At 38.0% G+C, this 20,010-nt stretch overlaps 1 protein-coding gene across 4 annotated transcripts in view; it reads left to right on the forward strand.

The window, feature by feature from the left end:
• LOC123552273 (uncharacterized) overlaps positions 1-19,473 on the forward strand; it is an 89,398-nt gene extending 69,925 nt beyond the window's left edge. For all 4 annotated transcript variants that reach the window (XM_053541767.1, XM_053541768.1, XM_053541769.1 and 1 more), the window contains 2 exons: positions 6,415-6,592; positions 17,923-19,473. In XM_053541767.1, coding sequence (XP_053397742.1) covers positions 6,415-6,592; positions 17,923-18,086 — 342 coding nt within the window. In that variant the 3' untranslated portion in view covers positions 18,087-19,473. The remainder of the gene's footprint in view (positions 1-6,414; positions 6,593-17,922) is intronic.
• Positions 19,474-20,010: the final 537 nt, after the last annotated feature.

Raw genomic sequence — 20,010 nt, forward strand, 5'->3', positions numbered from 1 at the left:
GTTGAACACCGTTTCGGTATGGAAGTTAGATATGGAATAGCGATTTTCGCAACGTTAAAATATTATGCGCAAGGTCATTGTAGCGTGACTTATCAACAACAACAATGAGTGGCCCAAAAAATAAATGTAGTTTCGCCAATAAATGGCTTACACAGGATAATTATTCATCGTGGTTAAAGGAGTTTAAGTCAGACAAGCATAAGTGTATGTGATAAACTCATTGATGTCGGAACTATGGGAGAAAGTGCGTTGAAATCACACGCGAAAACAAGAAGTGAAGTCCCTTGAGGACAAATTGAAAACTAGTCTTGAGAGCTTGAAAGACTTATAAGAAACATGTACTAAGTATGTATACAGGCAAATATAGCTCATAAAAGGTAATCCCATTGAAGATCTCATAAAGGTTAAGATATGCTGTTGTAGCTTATGGAAAATAAAACTGTTCTGTAACTTTTCTTCTGTCATAATGCCTTATGAAGAGCCTAAATGGTTTTGTAATTTAAGATTTAAAGCGATTAAAATAGTCCTTGAAAATCCATAAAAAGTCCTTGAAAAGTCCTTGAATTTTTTTTGCCAAGTCCTGTATGAACCATGGTTGGTAAAGCACTGAATACTGCCAATCAAGAGGTTATCAAATCCATCCTAGGAATACAGTATTCTCCTAGATAATTTGTGAGTTGGCATTACATCTGAAGTCTCTTTTCTCCATACTTGGTTCATGCGGGAAATATGTCAGGTAATTCAACCCCCTTCTTTGATTCATGCAGGAAAGTTGTCAGGTGTATTCATCCTCCATTTTTAGTTCATGGGGAAATAATCCGCTGCCTTTGGTTTAAGTGGGGAAGTTGTCAGGTGTATTCATCCTCCCTGTGTGTTTCTTGAGATGAAGTTGTCAGGTATATTCATGCTCCGTCTTTGGCTTGTTAGGGAAGTAGTCAGATATCTTCATCCACCCTCTTTGACTTAGGAAGGGAAGTTGTCAGATATATTTATGTTCCTTATTTGACTTATGAGGGGAAGTTGTCAGATATATTCATCCACCCTGTTTGACTTCTGAGGGGATGTTGTCAGGTATATTCATGTTCCTTCATTGACTTATGAGGGGAAGTTGCCAGGTATATTCATGCTCCCTCCTTGACTTATGAGGGGAAGTTGCCAGGTATATTCATGCTCCCTCCTCGACTTATGAGGGGAAGTTGCCAGGTATATTCATGCTCCCTCCTCGACTTATGAGGGGAAGTTGTCAGGTATATTCATGCCCCCTTTTTGACTTTGAGGGGAAGTTGTCAGGTATATTTATGCTCACTCCTTGACTTATGAGGGGAAGTTATCAGGTATAGTCACGCCCCCTTTTTGGCTTAAGAGGGGAAGTTGTCAGATATATTCATCCACCCTCTGACTTATGAGGGGAAGTTGTCAGGTATATTCATCCACCCTGTTTTACTTCTGAGGGGACCTCGGTGGCGGAGTGGTTAAGGTTGCTGACTTCAAATCACTTGCCTCTCATCGATGTGGGTTCGAGCCTCACTCAGGGCGTTGAATTCTGCATGTGAGGAAGCCATTCAGCTGGCTTACGGAAGGTTGGTGGTTCTACCAAGGTGCCCGCTTGAGATGAAATAATGCACGGAGGGGCACCTGGGGTCTTTCTCCACCATCAAATCAGGAAAGTCGCCATATGACCTATAATTGTGTCGGTGCGACGTTAAACCCAACAAAATAAATAAATTGACTCCTGAGGGGATGTTATCAGGTATATTCATATAACTTCTTTGACTTATGAGGGGAAGTTTCCAGATATCTTCATGCTCCCTCATTGACTTATAAGGGGAAGTTGTCAGATATATTCATCCAAACCCTTTGACTATGAGGGGAAGTTATCAGGTATATTCATGCCCCCTTTTTGGCTTAAGAGGGAAAGTTGTCAGATATATTCTTCCACCCTCTGACTTATGAGGGGAAGTTGTCAGGTATATTCATGCTCCCTCTTTGGCTTATGAAGAGAAGTTGTCAGGTATATTCATCCCTCTGACTTATGAGGGGAAGTTGTCAGGTATATTCATGCTCCCTCTTTGGCTTAAGAGGGGAAGTTGTCAGATATATTCTTCCACCCTCTTCGACTTATGTGGGGAAGATTCATGTGGTGAAGTTGCTAGATCCTTGCAGAGAACAAGTTAGTAGTGGTATAGAATCTGGGAACACTGAATATGTTATAACCAATCTAAGTAGTTACATTGCTGAAAGACCTGCAGCAGTATTCACAAAATGCAACAAATGCATATGAAATCTGCACTGAATGCATCTTGTCATTATGAACTGGTTTGTTATAATGTAGAAGTTGTAATATTGGTTCTTTCATCCCTCAACAAATGATTTGGTAGACTTGCTGCATAAACGAGGGGTATTTTCAATGCCCTGAATAAAGATTGGCAATACTAAGATAGATAGTAGAAATGATTAGGCATGCTCTACTGATCTCTTTTAAAAGTATTTTTTGTAGAAATAGAAAATTGAATATCCCTTTCATGTTCAGAAATTGAACAGCTAAGAAATAAAATGGTGTCATTTTACACTGCTTAGATGCAGTGATGTTATCATAAATTTTTCAATGTGTAGTAAATTTAGTTATAATTTTAATTTGTTAAATACTTCTTTGCACCTGAGCAGACAATCTTAATTGAGGAAGTCTGACACTACAGGCCTGTGATTGGTTGTGTTTTGCATTTTATTGAAAATTGAGTCATGTGGTTTTAACATAAGACATAAAATTAATGCAGTTTGTAAGAGAAAAAAATGTTACAAAACTTTTTAAGTTATTCAGGCGAAAATATAACATGGTGTCTTTAAACACTAATTTTTGTGTTTAAGTTTTTCTTTTAAAAATTGAAAGTTAATTAAGTTATTATCAAAAAATATTAGTGGTATTCAGTGTAATTTTACAAGATTTGCACAGTCTTAAAAAAGTCCTTAAATTTAATGCCCATTCTTAAAAACTCCTGAAAAATGCGAAAATGACCTGGAAAGTACAATTTACTGACTTAAAAGGGCTTAAAAAGTCCTTATAAAGGCTAAAAAAAGTCCTAAAATGTAGTGAAGTTTTGTATGCGTTATTAAATACATGTGTGAAGAAACAGTGAAAACAGAAAATAAGTGGTGAATCTGATGACTGTAAGTGTATTAATGGCATAATACGTTATTTGTACAGGGGTTGAACCAATGGGGGTGGGGGGGGGGGGGCTTGAATGGTACTGGTTCCATGCTTTCATGAAGTTTGAATTCAGCTTCTATGTTTTATGGTAAGTTGGTTATGATTGTTCATGGTATGTGAAAAATGCTGGAAATAAGTTTGTGGCTCATTAAGAAAGTACCTGTGGTTGAGCAGAGTGGATGATGAACATAAAGTAGAATGTAAATTAAATGAGTTTGATGTGTGCAACTGGGGTTGAATAGCACACAAAAAGTGAAAATGGTATAAGAAATATACAGTCTGATATTGAAAAATAAGAAAATAAGAAAAAATCCCTAGAAGAAGCCCTGGAAATGTCTGGAAAATTTTGCACAATGGGTGTATGAACACCATTTATTATACGCCCGAAGGGACGTATTATGTTATGACGCTGGTGTCCGTCCGTCTGTCCGTTAGCAATTTCGTGTCCGCTCTGTAACTCTTGAACCCCTTGAAGGATTTCAAGGAAACTTTACACAAATGTTCACCACACCGAGACGATGTGCAGAGCGCATGTTTTGGATGTCTTGCTTCAAGGTCAAGGTCACACTTAGGAGTCAAAGGTCATATCAGTTTGTTTCGTGTCCGCTCTGTAACTCTTGAACCCCTTGAAGGATTTCAAAGAAACTTGACACAAATGTTCACCATACCAAGACAACGTGCAGAGCGCATGTTCCGGATGACTTGCTTCAAGGTCAAGGTCACACTTAGGGGTCAAAAGTCATATCAGTTTGTTTCTTGTCCGCTCTGTAACTCTTGAACTGCTGGAAGGATTTCAAAGAAACTTGGCAGAAATGTTCACCACATTGTAACGATGTGCAGAGCGCATGTTCCGGATGACTCGCTTTAAGGTCAAGGTCACACTTAAGGGTCAAAGTTCATATATGACTTTGCTTTGTGTATATTGCTCTGCATTGCAGTGCTCTTGTTTTCATTTGGCAGATCTCTTTTTTGTACTTACAATAATTTTTTCTTTTGAATTACTTCCCTTTTATGTTACTATAAATAGCTTATTTTGAAACTTTTTTATTATTGGCCGTAGAGAAAAACCGAGACCACTTTTCTGTGGTACAACATGGATGGTACCTCCAATTTTAAGGTGTATTTTTACATACCTGTACGTGATAAGGATTTTTTTGTAGACTTTGAATATTTTTTTTGTGGACTTAGATTTGTTTTTTGAAGTTTTCCTTTTGTTGTTCCAATCCTTTGAGGCTACAGCAGTAAAGTTCTTAAAATTTTGCTCCCATCCTATAATGTAAGCCTTTGGGCGTATATTGCCCCGCTTGGCGGCGCTCTTGTTAACTATATCTCACTGGATAACTTGAGCATTTTGCAAATCCATGTGTGACTTTGAGGCTGATCACTACCAAGTCAAATGTTAGCCTGTACAAGTTGTCCAAATATAAAGGGTTCTAACTTTCTTCCTTTCCTCATGCCGTTTCTTAATAACGTTGTGTTTTCTTTTACTCCACTGTGTTTTAGTATGTATTGCAACATTCTGTTGAAATCTGTATGCTCCTTTCACATGCTTAGTTAAAAATGGCAGCATAAGAATTTTATGTCCAAAAATTTGATGCTGAAAGAAGAGTAAAGGAGTTATTTTAGGGGGTTAAAGGTAATGAAGTATTATTTCATTGTAAAAAAAGCTAACACCCCTTTTGTGATTGCCCTGTGTCCGTCGTCAACAATTTGACTGCTAACACTCTAGAGGTCACAATTTTGGCCCAATCTTAAGGAAACTTGGTCAGAATGTTACCCTCAATAAAATCTTGGAGGATTTCAATATTGGGTCATCTGGGGTCAGAAACTAGGTCACCAGTTCAAATCAAAGGAAAAGCTTGTTAACACTCAAGAGGCCACATTTATGACTGTATCTTCATGAAACTTAGTCAGAATGTTAATCTTGATGATCTTTAGGTCAAGTTCAAATCTGGGTCATATGTGTTTAAAAACTAGGTCACCAGGTCAAAAAATCAAAGGAAAAGCTTGTTAACACTCTAGAGGCCACATTTATGTCTGCATCTTCATGAAACTTGGTCAAAATGTTAATCTTGATGATCTTTAGGTCAATTTCGAATCTGGGTCATATGGGTTTAAAAACTAGGTCACCAGGTCAAAAAATCAAAGGAAAAGCTTGTTAACACTCTAGAGGCCACATTTTATGACTATATCTTTATGAAGCTTGGTCAGAATGTTAATCTTGATGATCTTTAGGTCAAGTTCAAATCTGGGTCAGGTGGGGTCAAAAACTAGGTCACCAGGTCAAAAAAATCAAAGGAAAAGCTTGATAACACTCTAGAGGCCACATTTATGAAGTATCTCTATGAAACTTGGCTAGATGTTAATCTTGATGATCTTTAGGTCAAATTCAAATCTGGGTCAAGTGGGTTAAAAAAGTAGGTAACCAGGTCAAAAAATCAAAGGAAAAGCTTGTTAACACTCTAAGAGGCCACATTTATGACTGTATCTTCATGAAACTTGGTCAGAATGTTAACCTTGATGATCTTTAGATCAAGTTCGAATCTGGGTCATGTGGGGTCAAAAACTAGGTCACCAGGTCAAATCAAAGGAAAAGCTAGTTAACACTATAGAGACCTAAGTTTAAGTTTAAAACTCATGAGAATTGATCAGAATGTTTGCCTTGATGACCTCTAGATCAAAATCGAATCTGGGTCATATGGGGTCAAAAACTAGGTCACCAGTTCAAATCAAATGAAAAGCTTCAGAACACTCTAGAGGCCACATTATTGACCATATCTTCACGGAACTTGGTAAGAATATTACTACTTGATCTTCATAAAACTTTGTCAAAATGTTTGTCTCTATAAAATAAAGGCCAACTTAGATTCTAACTTGGTGGTTAGAATTAGGTCAGGTGAGCGATACAGGGCCTTCAGGGCCCTCTTGTTCTTTTAGTTTTTTCTGTGCATTCTATGCTTCCAAAGGATTAACTTACAGATTCTGTTTCCTATCATATAGAAGTATAACTTTTAATGAAAATATGTCTTTCAAAACCTGATATTTCAGAAAGTGTTAAAGAAATGTTATCTGGTAAGTGGACTCTGTATAAAATAATGAATGACCTGATTTAGTGGTGTTCAGCCTTGATAGAGTTGTGGTTTATTGTTTTATCAGTGCTTCTTAAAATGAGATGTATAATGTACATGTATATTTTGTTCTATTTTCAGCTTGAAAAGTTGATAGAGAAGAACTACTTCCTGAACAGATCCGCCCACGAGGGCTACAAGTCATACGTTCGAGCCTATGCCTCTCATAGTTTGAAGAACATATTTGATGTAAACACGTTAGATCTCCAGAAAGTGGCTTTGTCATTTGGCTTCAAGACACCTCCCTTTGTTGATCTGAGTATCCTTTTTAAAGCCTTCACTTTGGCAGCATGCAAAGGAATTAATGTTCTGATTACAGCAGTAGGTGAAGCAAAAGGGTTTTTACCACTGAAATGATAAGTTATTACTTGCAAATTGAAGAACAATAAGTCAGTTTTCATTACTTTTAGCTTTTGTGACCTCTCAATGTCCGTCGTCCGTCCGTCAACATTTTCTAAAAAAATCTTGAAAACCACTGGGCAGAATTACACCAGACTTCACAGGAATGATCCTTGGATGGCCCCCTTTCAAAATTGTTCAAAGAATTAAATTCCATGCAGAACTCTGGTTGCTATGGCAACCAAAAGGAAAAACTTTAAAAATCTTCTTGTCCAAAACTGCAAGGCATAGAGCCTTGTTATTTGGCATGTGACATCATGTAATGGTCCTCTGTGAAGAATGTTCAAATTGTGCCCCTGGGGTGAAAAGAGGCCTGCCCGTGGGCTCACAAGTTTTACATAGACTAGATAGGAAAAATCTTCTTGTCTGAAACAACAAGACCTATGCCTTTGATATTTGGTGTGTAGCATTGCCTTGCGGTCCACTACAAAAATTGTTCAAATTATAACCCTGGGGTGAAAAGAGGCCCTGCCCTAGGGGGTCTTGAGTTTCTCATAGTCTTATATAGGAAAAAACTTTGAAAATCTTCTTGCCTGAAACTGCAAGGCCTAGGCATTTGATATTTGGTATGTTGCATTGCCTTGTGGTTCTCTACCAAAAGCGTTAAAATTATGCCCCTGGGGTAAAAAGATGCCCTACCCTGGGGGTCCCAAATTTAACATAGATTTATATAGGGGAAAAAAATCTTCTTGTTTTAAAGTTCAAGGCCTAGGCCTTTGATATTTGGTATGTGGCATTGCCTAGTGGATCTCTAACAAGATTGTAATTATAATTACCTGATGACCCCAAGCGATTAGGGGTCACTTGACTGTACACAATATAGTTCATGGAAAAACTTAGACCAAGTTGTAGGAAGCTGTTCATGAAAGCATGCTTACACACTGCATCCAAGTTAATGGTCATTATGTAAAGGACATTTGTGATCTACATCTTTGAATGTAGCTAGACCTTTGATGTAAACTTTTTATACCCCTACTTTGAGGGGGTGGGGGCATATAGATTTGCCCTTGTCCGTCTGTCCGAGAATGTTGTGTCGTGCCTAGCTCCAAAAGTATTTTAAAGGAATGTTGGGCTGCATGTGTAGTTGTGCACGTGGGGTTTCGCATCCGGATTCATTCAGTCATGTAGAAGTTATGGCCCCTGACTTCGTAAAAATTGGTTTTTTAGCTCACCTGTCACAAAGTGACAAGGTGAGCTTTAGTGATTGCGTGGCGTCCGGCCGTCTGTCCGTAAACTTTTGCTTGTGACCACTCTAGAGGTCACATTTTACATGGGGTCTTTATGAAAGTTGGTCAGAATGTTTATCTTGATGATATCTATGTCAAGTTCGAAACTGGGTCACGTGCGGTCGAAAAACTAGGTCAGTAGGTCTTAAAATAGAAAAACCTTGTGACCTCTCTAGAGGCCATACTTTTCAAATGGATCTTCATGAAAATTGGTCAGAATGTTTACCTTGATGATATCTAGGTCAAGTTCGAAACTGGGTCACATGCCGTCAAAAACTAGGTCAGTAGGTCAAATAATAGAAAAACCTTGTGACCTCTCTAGAGGCCATATTTTTCATGGGATCTATATAAAAATTGGTTTGAATGTTCATCTTAATGATATCTAGGTCAAATTTGAAACTGGGTCAGCTGCAGTCAAAAACTAGGTCAGTAGGTCTAAAAGTAGAAAAACCTTGTGACCTCTCTAAAGGCCGTACTTTTCAATGGATCTTCATGAAAATTGGTCAGAATGTTCACTTGATGATATCTAGGTCAAGTTCGAAACTGGGTCACGTGCCTTCAAAAACTAGGTCAGTAGGTCAAATAATAGAAAAACCTTGTGACCTCTCTAGAGGCCATATTTTTCATGGGATCTGTATGAAAGTTGGTCTGAATGTTCATCTTGATGATATCTAGGTTAAGTTCGTAACTGGGTCAACTGCAGTCAAAAACTAGGTCAGTAGGTCTAAAAAAAGAAAAACCTTGTGACCTCTCTAGAGGCCATACTTTTGAATGGATCTTCATGAAAATTAGTGAGAATGTTCACCTTGACGATATCTAGGTCAAGTTTGAAACTGGATCATGTGCCTTCAAAAACTAGGTCAGTAGGTCAAATAATAAAAAAACCTTGTGACCTCTCAAGAGGCAATATTTTTCATGGGATCTGTATGAAAGTTGGTCTGAATATTCATCTTGATGATATCTAGGTCAAGTTCTAAACTGGGTCAACTGCGATCAAAAACTAGGTCAGTAGGTCTAAAAATAGAAAAACCTTTTGACCACTCTAGAGGCCATATTTTTCAATGGAGCTTCATGAAAATTTGTCTGAATGTTCACCTTGATGATATCTAGATAAAATGTGAAACTGGGTCACGTGTGGTCAAAACTAGGTCAGTAGGTATAAAAATAGAAAAACTTTGTGACCTCTCTAGAGGCCATACTCTTCATGAGATCTTCATGAAAATTGGTGAGAATGTTCACCTTGATAATATCTAGGTCAGGTTCAAAACTGGGTCATGTGCCTTCAAAAACTAGGTCATTGGGTCAAATAATAGAAAAACCTTGTGACCTCTCTAGAAGCCATATTTTTCAATGGATCTTCATGAAAATTGGGTCATGTGGAGACAGGTGAGCGATTCAGGACCATCATGGTCCTCTTGTTATGTCTCCCCCAGGAGACATATTGTTTTTGCCCTGTCCGTCCGTCTGTCGGTACGTACGTACGTCACACTTCATTTCCGAGCAATAACTGGAGAACCATTTGACCTAGAACCTTCAAACTTCATAGGGTTGTAGGGCTGCTGGAGTAGACGACCCCTATTGTTTTTGGGATCACTCCATCAAAGGTCAAGGTCACAGGGGCCTGAACATTGAAAACCATTTCCGATCAATAACTAGAGAACCACTTGACCCAGAATGTTGAAACTTCATAGGATGATTGGTCATGAAGAGTAGATGAACCCTATTGATTTTGGGGTCACTCCGTCAAAGGTCAAGGTCACAGGGGCCTGAACATTGAAAACCATTTCCGATCAATAACTAGAGAACCACTTGACCCAGAATGTTGAAACTTCATAGGATGATTGGTCATGAAGAGTAGATGACCCCTATTGATTTTGGGGTCACTCCGTCAAAGGTCAAGGTCACAGGGGCCTGAACATTGAAAATCATTTCCAATCAATAACTAGAGAACCACCTGACCCAGAATGTTGAAACTTGATAGGATGATTGGTCATAAAGAGTAGATGACCCTTATTGATTATGGGATCACTCCGTCAAAGGTCAAGGTCACAGGGGCCTGAACATTGAAAACCATTTCTGATCAAAAACTAGAGAATCACTTGACCCAGAATGTTGAAACTTCATAGGATGTTTGTACATGCAAAGTAGATGACCCCTATCGATTTTGGGGTCACTCTATTAAAGGTCAAGGTCACAGGGGCCTGAACATTGAAAACCATTTCCGGTCAGTAACTTGAGAACCACTTGACCCAGAATGTTGAAACTTAATAGGATGATTGGTCATAAAGAGTAGATGACCCCTAACGATTTTGGGGTCACTGTGAAAGGTCAAGGTCACAGGGGCCCGCACATTGAAAACCATTTCCGGTCAGTAACTTGAGAACCACTTGACCCAGAATGATGAAACTTCGTAGGATGATTGGTCATGCAGAGTAGATGAACCCTAACGATTTTAGGGTCACTCTGTTAAAGGTCAAGGCCACAGGGGCCTAAACATGGAAAACCATTTCCAATCAATAACTTGAGAACCTCTCGACCCAGAATGTTGAAACTTCATAGGATGATTGTTCATGCAGAGTAAATGACCCTTATTGTTTTTGGGGTCACTCCATTAAAGGTCAAGGTCACAGGGGCCTGAACATTGATAACCAGTTCCGATCAATAACTTGAGAACCACTTGACCCAGAATGTTGAAACTTCATAGGATGATTGAACATGCAGAGTAGATGACCCCTATTGATTTTGGGGTCAGTCTATTAAAGGTCAAGGTCACAGTGGCCTGTTCATGTAAAATCATTTTTTGGAAATTACTTGAGAACCACTTGACCTACAATGTTGAAACTTAATAGGATGATTGGACATGCATAGTACATGACCCCTATTTATTTTGAGGTCACTTGATCAAAGGTCAGGGTCACAGGAGCCTGAACAGTGACTTGAGAACCACTAGGCCACGAGTGTTGAAATTTAGCGGGATGACTGGACATGCCAAGTAGATGATCCCTATTGTAACCAACCATCAGTGTCTCTTTGACTTTCGCTCCTGACCCCTATTGACTTCTTGCCTATAGGACTTTGCATTGGGGGAGACATGCGCTTTTTTACAAAAGCATTTTCTAGTTTAGTGTTTTGTTTTGCGCCTAGCTCCGAAAGTATTTGACGTAGAGTCACAAAACTTTACAGGAATGTTGGTTAGCATGTGTAGTTGTGCACCTGGGGTTTCGCGTCTGGATTCATTCAGTCATGTAGGAGTTATGGCCCCTGACTTAGTAAAAGATTGGTCATTTTAATGTTGTGTCGCACGTAGCTCCAAAAGTATTTGACCTAGAGTCACCAAAGTTTACAGGTGGTGTTGGTCAGCATGTGCAGTTGTGCACCTGGGGTTTTGCATCCGGATTCATTAAGTCATGTATGAGTTAAGGCCCCTGACTTAGTTAAAAATTGTCATTTTAATGTTGTGTCCCGTGTAGCTCCAAAAGTATTTGACCTAGAGTCACCAAAGTTTACAGGAATGTTGGTCAGCATGTGCAGTTGTGCACCTGGGGTTTCGCGTCCGGATTCATTCAGTATTGTAGGAGTTATGGCCCCTGACCTAGGAAAAAATGTGTGTCCTTTGTCATGTAGTGGGAGCATCTGTGTCCCATGGACACATTTCTAGTTGAAGTAGTGTAACACATCTATTGAAATTTGACATGACACTTACCCATGTGCATGCAATCTTGTGCATGCCTTATCTCCCGAACGATTGCACACAATTTAATGAAACTTTACACAAGTAATCAATACCAACCCTAGTTGTGCATGGAGCATGTTATGTTCTTTCAGAAAAAAAAATCTGCAGAGTTATTGGACTTTGTGTTTTGTTACTATACTATATACATACAGTCCACATAATTATGCAATCTTGTGTGCGTCAAATTGCATTGTACATTTGTACCTTTAAAAAACATCTTCTCATGGACCGCCAGATGGATCTTCATCAGACCTGGTCTGTAGCATTATTATAATGTCCTCTCGCAATTTTTGTACAAATAGGGACACTTTGCCCCTTTTAGGGGCCACTAGAGCTAAAATTAGAAATACCTTTGAATGACTTCTTCTCATGAACTGCTCAATGGATCTTCATCAAACATGGTTTGTAGCATCATTTTAAAGTCCTTTCTCAAATTTTGTTAATCCACCGCCGTGGCAGAGGGATTATAGGAATGGTCTGCGTCCGTCCTTCCGTCTTTCCGTCCTTCCGTCCGTAACAAAATCGTGTCCGGTCCATATCTCCTAAACCCCTTGAAGGATTCCATGAAGCTTGGGTCAAATGATCACCTCATCAAGACGATGTGCAGAACCCATGAGTCAGCCTTATCGGTTCAAGGTCAAGGTCACAACTCAAGGTCAAAGGTTTGAGCCTGCCATTTTGTGTCCGTTCAATATCTCCTAAACCCCTTGAAAGAATTTTATAAAACTTGGGTCAAATGATCACCTCATCAAGACGATGTGCAGAACCCATGAGTCAGCCATGCCGGCTCAAGGTCAAGGTCACAACTCAAGGTCAAAAGTTTGAGCCTTCCATTTTGTGTCCGCTCTATATCTCTTAAACCTCTTGAAGGAATTTTATAAAACTTGGGTCAAATGATCAACTCATCAAGACAATCTGCAGAACCCATGAGTCAGTCATGCCGGCTCAAGGTCAAGGTCACAACTTAGGGTCAAAGGTTTGAACCTTCCATTTTGTGTCCGCTCTATATCTCCTAAACCCCTTGAAGGATTTTCATCAAACTTGGGTCAAACAATCACCTCATCAAGGCGATGTGCAGAACTTATGAGTCAGCCATGTCGGCTCAAGGTCAAGGTCACAACTGAAGGTCAAAGGTTTGAGCCTTCCATTTTGTGTCCGCTCTATATCTCCTAAACCCCTTGAAGGAATTTTATAAAACTTGGGTCAAATGATTACCTCATCAGAATGATATGCAGAAATTATGAGTCAACCATGCCAGCTCAAGGTCAAGGTCACAACTAAGGTCGAAGGTTTGAGCCTTCCATTTGGTGTACACTCTGTATCTCCTGAACCCCTTGAAGGATTTTCATCAAACTTGGGTCAAATGATCACCTCATCAAGAACTCATGAGTCAGCCATGTCAACTCAAGGTCAAGGTCACAACTGAAGGTCAAAGGTTTCAGCTCTGTATCTCCTAAACCCCTTGAAGGATTTTCATGAAACTTTGGTCAAATGATTACCTCATCAAGACGTTGTGCAGAATTCATGAGTCAGCCATGTCAGTTCAAGGTCAAGGTCACAGCTAAAATCAAAGGTTTTACCCTTTCACTATCCATAGCAGTGGCGGGGGATTTAGCTGTCTTTCAGACTGCCTTGTTCAAATGGGGGCAGTCGGCCCCTTCTAGGCCCACTAGGTCTAAAAGTAAAAATAGCTTTATCAATTTCCTATGAACTGCTCAATGGATCTTCATCAGACTTGGTCTGTAGCATCATGATAAGGTCCTCTCCAAAATCTGTTTAATGGGGCTGCTTGGCTCCTTTTAGGGGCCACTGCAGTTAAAAATAGAAATGCCTTTATATGACTTCTTCTTGTGAACTGCTTTATGGATCTTTATCAGACCTTGTCTGGAACATCATTATAATGTCCTTTACCATGTTTGTTCAGTTAGGGGCACTTTCCCCTTTTAGGGGCCACAAGAGTTGAAAATAGAAATACCTTATAAATACTTCTCCTCATGAACCGCTTGATGGATCTTCATCAAACTTGGTCTGTAACATCATATGGTCTTATGCCAAAATTGTTCAAATGGGGGGCCTTTAGGGGCCACTTGAGTTAAAATAAAAATACCTTTGAATGATTTCTTCTGATGGTTATGCATTTATGATTACTAAACAGGCAGTAGTTGTTACAAGATTGTATAACTAGTAAAATTGTACCTGTAGGATTTATGTGGGGAAATATTGTGCATAAAGCTGTCATGTGTTTAAATAATATTTACTAGTCATGATCTAGTTTTAATACCGAACCGAATTGTACAAAAGAAGACTCCAACCATACGGTGTTCTTGAAAGGAGTAATCTATAATATTGGCAATGCAGGTGTCTTTGGGTTTTGGCTATGGGGATGCGGTGGGGGGAGAATTACTCTGCATGCACATTTGATAATCCCAGTATTTTAGGGGACCTTTGTGAGGGCCTCCAGTTGACTTGAGGAAAATCAGTGGTTCTATCAAAGTATCTGCCTGGAATGGCACCTTGGGTCTTCCTACATCTTTGAAAGCATGCTGTTGTGACTTACAGGGTTCTCACAGGCCTTGAAAATGACAAAAACCCTACAAACCCTGGAAAAGTACTTGAATTTTGAAAAAAAATGCTTGAATTTGACCTTTCACCCCTTGAAAACATTCTGTCCGAAACTGCTTTGCAAAAAGAATAAGGCTTAAAATAAATCGGAGAAAATGAAAATAAATTCTTGAAATTGCCGGATCGGGTCACTCACTGATTTTTCCATATGCTATGATAGTGGTCTACGGCTGCACTTTATCGATATTTACACAGAATGCTATCTCTACTGTATCACCATTTGTATATTTCCGTTTCCGTTTAAAAACACGGTGAATAATAACTGTAATTTTTTTGCTATTTGCAAGTTTCCAGTGAATTAAAATGAGTAAGAAAAATAAATGTGATTACTCAAGTAAGGGGGTGACAAAGGACGAATATAAACAGTGGCTGAAGCCCTATAAAGCAGACAGAACGAAGTGTATTTGTACGTCCTGTGACAAAATTCTTGAAGTATCATCAGTGGGAGAGAGTGCGTTAAAAAGTCACAAGAAAAGCGTTAAACATCAGCAAAATACTGAATCACATCAATCTAACAATCCAATTACGTCATTTACAATGGTGTGACAAGTGATGGTTGTTTTATTTTTGCATTACATGATGAACACAATAAAAGTTGTTCAGATTAGGTCCATCTATCTATCTGCCATTGACGTCAAACCCCTTGCTGGAACGTAGATGTTAGAGGTCGTGGTTTTGAGAAAAAAGTCCTTGAAAAGTTGTGAAAAGTACTTGAATTTTGTCTCTGATATTCTGTATGAACCATGGACTTAAAACCCTTAAGTTTCTGATATGAAACAGTTCTCTTTTCGTTGTTGCAAAAAAAAAAATCTATTATGATTTTTTAATGTAGAAGAGTATGTTATATGTAGGTTCTGTTTTCTATCTTGGGCTTGAGTATTTAAAAAGATTTAAGCCTATATAAATTTGATAAGACAGATGAATGACAGCAAATTGATTAGATATATTGTCTATCTGGAAGCCACTTATATCCTTCCATGGCATATGCATATTGAGTGCTAGCAACATTTATTTACTGAAGTTGCCCCAAGGTAAATTGTCTATCTTTCAGGAATAGGAATACAGCTTTAAGAGATAGGTGCCATTTTAAACATGTTTCAGACTGCTTGATTAATTAACACATTTTGGCTATCAGTCTGTCGAAACTAAGGTAATTAATACATTTTGGCTACCAGTCTATTGAAACTAAGACAATTAACACTTTTTGGCCACAGTCTACACATTTTTCTAGAAAGAATATAATTACTTGAACTGAAGGTAATTCTTGCTCATTAGAAGCAGACTGTTATCCTGTGGATAATGAAGACGGTGCTAATGAATAATGTGCAGACAAAAGGTGGGGTAGATCTCTGTGGACAAGTTGTTTCATGTCACTTCTATCTCATCATCTTGGGTTTAAGGCTGCTTGGAGTGAAGAATTAGTTCATGTCTGTTCTAGCTGACGTTCTGAAGTTTGATGGTGCCTGAAATGTAACAAGAATGGCTCCTGATGGCATCCTCCACCATTAAAGATGGAAAGTCAGTTTATGTAAAACAGATAAAAAAGCAAGCACAGTTAAAATGTGTGTACAGATATTATATTTGGTGCTATGTAATTACAATTCTCAGTTATTCTGCACTACACAGTAATGTTGCAATTCACAGTAATGATGCACTTCACAGTAATGCTGCAGTACACAGTAATTCCGCAGTATATAGTAATGATGCAGTACACATTGAGCAGCAGTACACAGTAATTCTGCAGTACACAGTAAAGATGCAATACACATTCATGCTGCAGTACACAGTAATTCTTCAGTACACAGTAATACTGCAGTACACAGTAATGCTGCAGTACTCAGTAATTCTGCAGTGCACAGTAAAGATGCAATTCACAGTAATGATGCAGTACACAGTAATTCTTCAGTACACAGTAATACGGTAGTACACAGTAATGCTGCAGTACTCAGTAATTATTCAGTATACAGTAATGATGCAGTTCACAGTAATTCTGCAGTACACAGTGATGATGCACTACACAATAATTATGCAGTACACAGTAATACTACAGTACACAGTAATAATGTAGTGCACAGTAATGTTGCAGTTCACAGTAATGATGCTGTACACAGTATTGATGCAGTACACAGTGATTCTGCAGTACACAGTAATGTTGCTATACACAGTATTGATGCAGTGCACAGTAATGTTGCAGTACACAGTTATGATATAGTGCACAGTAATTCTGGAGTACACAGTAATGATGCAGTGCACAGTAATGATGCAGTCTCAGTAATGTTGCAGTACACAGTAATGATGTAGTGCACAGTATTGATGTAGTGCACAGTAATGATGCAGTACACAGTATAGATACAGTACACAGTATTGATGCAGTGCACAGTAATGATGCAGTACATAGTATTGATACAGTGCACAGTTATGATGCTGTGCACAATAATGATGCAATACACAGTAATGATGCAATACACAATAGTGATGCATTACACAGTATTGGTGCAGTGTGCACACATTAATGATGCAGTATACGGTAATGATGCAATACACAATAATGATGCAGTACACAATAATGCTGCAGTGCACAGTAATGATGCAGTACACAGTTATGCTACAGTACACGGTAACGATGCAGTACACAGTTATGATGCAATGCACGGTAATTCCGCAGTACAGTAATTCTGCAGTACACAGTAATGCTGCAGTACACAGTAATTCTGCATTACACAGTATTGTTGCAGTACACAGTAATTCTGCAGTACAAAGTAATTCTGCAGTACACAGTTATTTTGCACTACACATAAAATCAGCAGTGCACAGTAATTCTGCAGTACACAATAATGCTGCAGTATACAGTGATGATGCAGTACACAGTAATGTTGCAGTTCACAGTGATTCTGCAGTACACAGTAATGCTGCAGTACACAGTAATGTTGCAGTACACAGTAATTCTGCAGTACACAGTAATGCTGCAGTTCACAGAAATTCTGCAGTACACAATAATGCTGCAGTATACAGTAATGTTGCAGTTCACAGTAATGATGCTGTACACAGTATTGATGCAGTGTACAGTAATTCTGCAGTACACAGTAATGCTGCAGTACACAGTCATTCTGCATTTACACAGTAAAGTTGCAGTACACAGTAATGATACGTTACAAGTAATTTTGCAGTACACAGTTACTTTGCAGTACACATTAATTCTGCAGTACACAGAAATGATGCAGTACACAGTAATTCTGCAGTACACAGCACGGTTGCTAGACACACAATCAAATATTGTACTTAATATGCTTATATATAGTTATTTAAGGGGTATATTGTTTTGCAGATGTCTGTAGGTCAGTTGGTATGTAGACCCAATCGGTTTCCAGATGATACCTCAAGAAAGCTTGGGCCTAGGATCATGAAAGTTGATAGGGAGGTTGGTCATGATCAGCAGATGATCCCAATTGATTTTGAGGTCAGTAGGTCAAAGGTAAAGGTCACAGTGACCCGAAACAGTTAAACAGTTTCCGAAGTGTTCACAATTACTGCAAAAAATACAATGTCCAATTTTCAAAAAACTGTTAGAAAGCATTGTGATAAGTACTTGCTTCCTTAACAAGTTATAAGATGTGCATGGTAGTAAAGGTGGTGGTGGTGGAGCCAGGAACAAGCAAGGACGTGGAGGTGGAGGATTTGGGTACCAGCGTAGTAAACATCAGTTCAAGTCAAAGGTTTTCAAGCAGTTCAGCGGGAACAAGAAATCAGGGGGCAAGAGGCAGTTTTCACGGTGACAGCTCATATGTGATTAAAAACTCATCAAAGCCACATTCACAGTTTGGATACACATTGGAATTCAAACAATGAACATTATTCAAAAGATGAAATAATTTTAGTCTTTAATGAAAGTTTATTTATTTTAATGAAAGTAATATGTTTTGCATTTACTGGCAATACATGTAAAGTTAATTGTTAGATTTTAAACTGGAAAGCTATACAGTTGTTAAGTTTAAACTTCAGATCTTACAGTTACTAAATACGAACTTTTTCATGTTATTGTTCACTGTAGACTTAAAATTCATGCAATATTTAAATGTATGTTCAAAAATCATGCAGTTGTTAAATATAGACTTGAAAGATCATGCAGTCCTATTGATTTAGTATATTTTTGTTGACAGAACTTCTAATGCAAGTTTTCATAGCCTGCATTGCATTTGGTAAATGGGATGTATAAAATTAATATTTAAAACATGTAAATTGATAGATTTTTCTTCTTCAACTTCCAGGTTGTTGATTTTAAAGTTAAGGTATATTTTTGTTGTGTTTCATTATTACATATTCTCATAAGGCAATTCGGCATTCTGTGGCCGTAAGTGTGGCTCAATACGTGCATGGTTTTCTGCAAAAACCTGAAGAATGCCAAAATTGCCTATGAAGATTATTCAGTATTCTGATAGCTATTTAAAGTGGCATTATGCGCATCTTACTGCACATAGTGTGTTTTGATGAATGTTTCATAAAAGCGATTTTCGGTTGCTGTGCATTTAAATGTGTTAAATTAACGATAATGCCGCATAAGTATTTGAAGTTAATGAATTAAAGAAATCTGACTAATAAACTATTAGTTCTTTTCTTCAATCTTCTACGCAGTGATCTCCCTTACCTGTAGGTAGAGATTTCTTAAGTTGAAGGGAAGCAACTCCTGCATGCAGTTTGACTTTTCTTAAAAAGACTTCCCCAAGCCATATTTGGAAAGTTATTATTTCATATTGGTAACAGATAGAATTTGGTATATTAGGTTTAAAGCTATAATTTCCTCTACCCTTTTCACATTTTCACACACACATCTATTTCAGCTGGATTTTTACTTGAAAAATGCGCATATTTCCACTTTAAGGTCCATCAATTTAAGAGTAAAGATCATTTAACTTTTTGTATGTAATAAGACTTAAAAATAAAATTTAAATATTTATAGTTATAATTAGTATGGAAACACTGATAACAGTGTAAGAAGATGGTTAAATTAAAGTTTCAAGATTTGAAGATTTTTATGATACAAGCCTTTTAGTAATTCTTTGGAACTTGATTTATGTAAAATGAATTGAACATTAGTATTTTTGGATGGCATTATAAACAGTTGTATATATAATATCAGATGTCCAGTAAATATTTTTAAGATGCTTTTTGGTGTTATTCTTATTTGATCTATGAAGTACAGTCGAAACTTGGTATCTCGAATTTCAAGGGACAGTGCTTTTTATTTCGAGATAACCGAAATTTGAGTTATGAGGAGGGACTATATGGACGAAATGAGTACACATTACGAAAAAATTTGATAAAAAATAGATGCTGTTTCCTTGAAGCCGTCTATACGCTGTCGCCACTTTACACGTACACGATTCCGTACAGTTTGTGTTTATCAAAGTTTTCAGTTTTTCGAAGAATAAAAATGATGCTAACCTCAAATGTTTTTGAGTCAAGTTTCCTTTTTATACCACCTTTCTCTCCCGGAGGATTGACAGAATTTCGATTTGACATTTTAAACGAATGATGCTTTCCCGCAAGAAGTTAATGTTTATACAGTCTCATCGCAATTACCTCTAATTAATCCTTATTAAAGATCCCAACTGTTCAAACTAATTAATTCATTTGTTTAAATTAAAAGCAATTTTAATAACGTCTCAAATACAAACGACTGCTGATTAAAAGAAATCTAAT

This window comes from Mercenaria mercenaria, chromosome 4 (genome assembly GCF_021730395.1).
Source record: "Mercenaria mercenaria strain notata chromosome 4, MADL_Memer_1, whole genome shotgun sequence".
In the NCBI taxonomy this organism is placed as follows: Eukaryota; Metazoa; Mollusca; class Bivalvia; order Venerida; family Veneridae; genus Mercenaria; species Mercenaria mercenaria.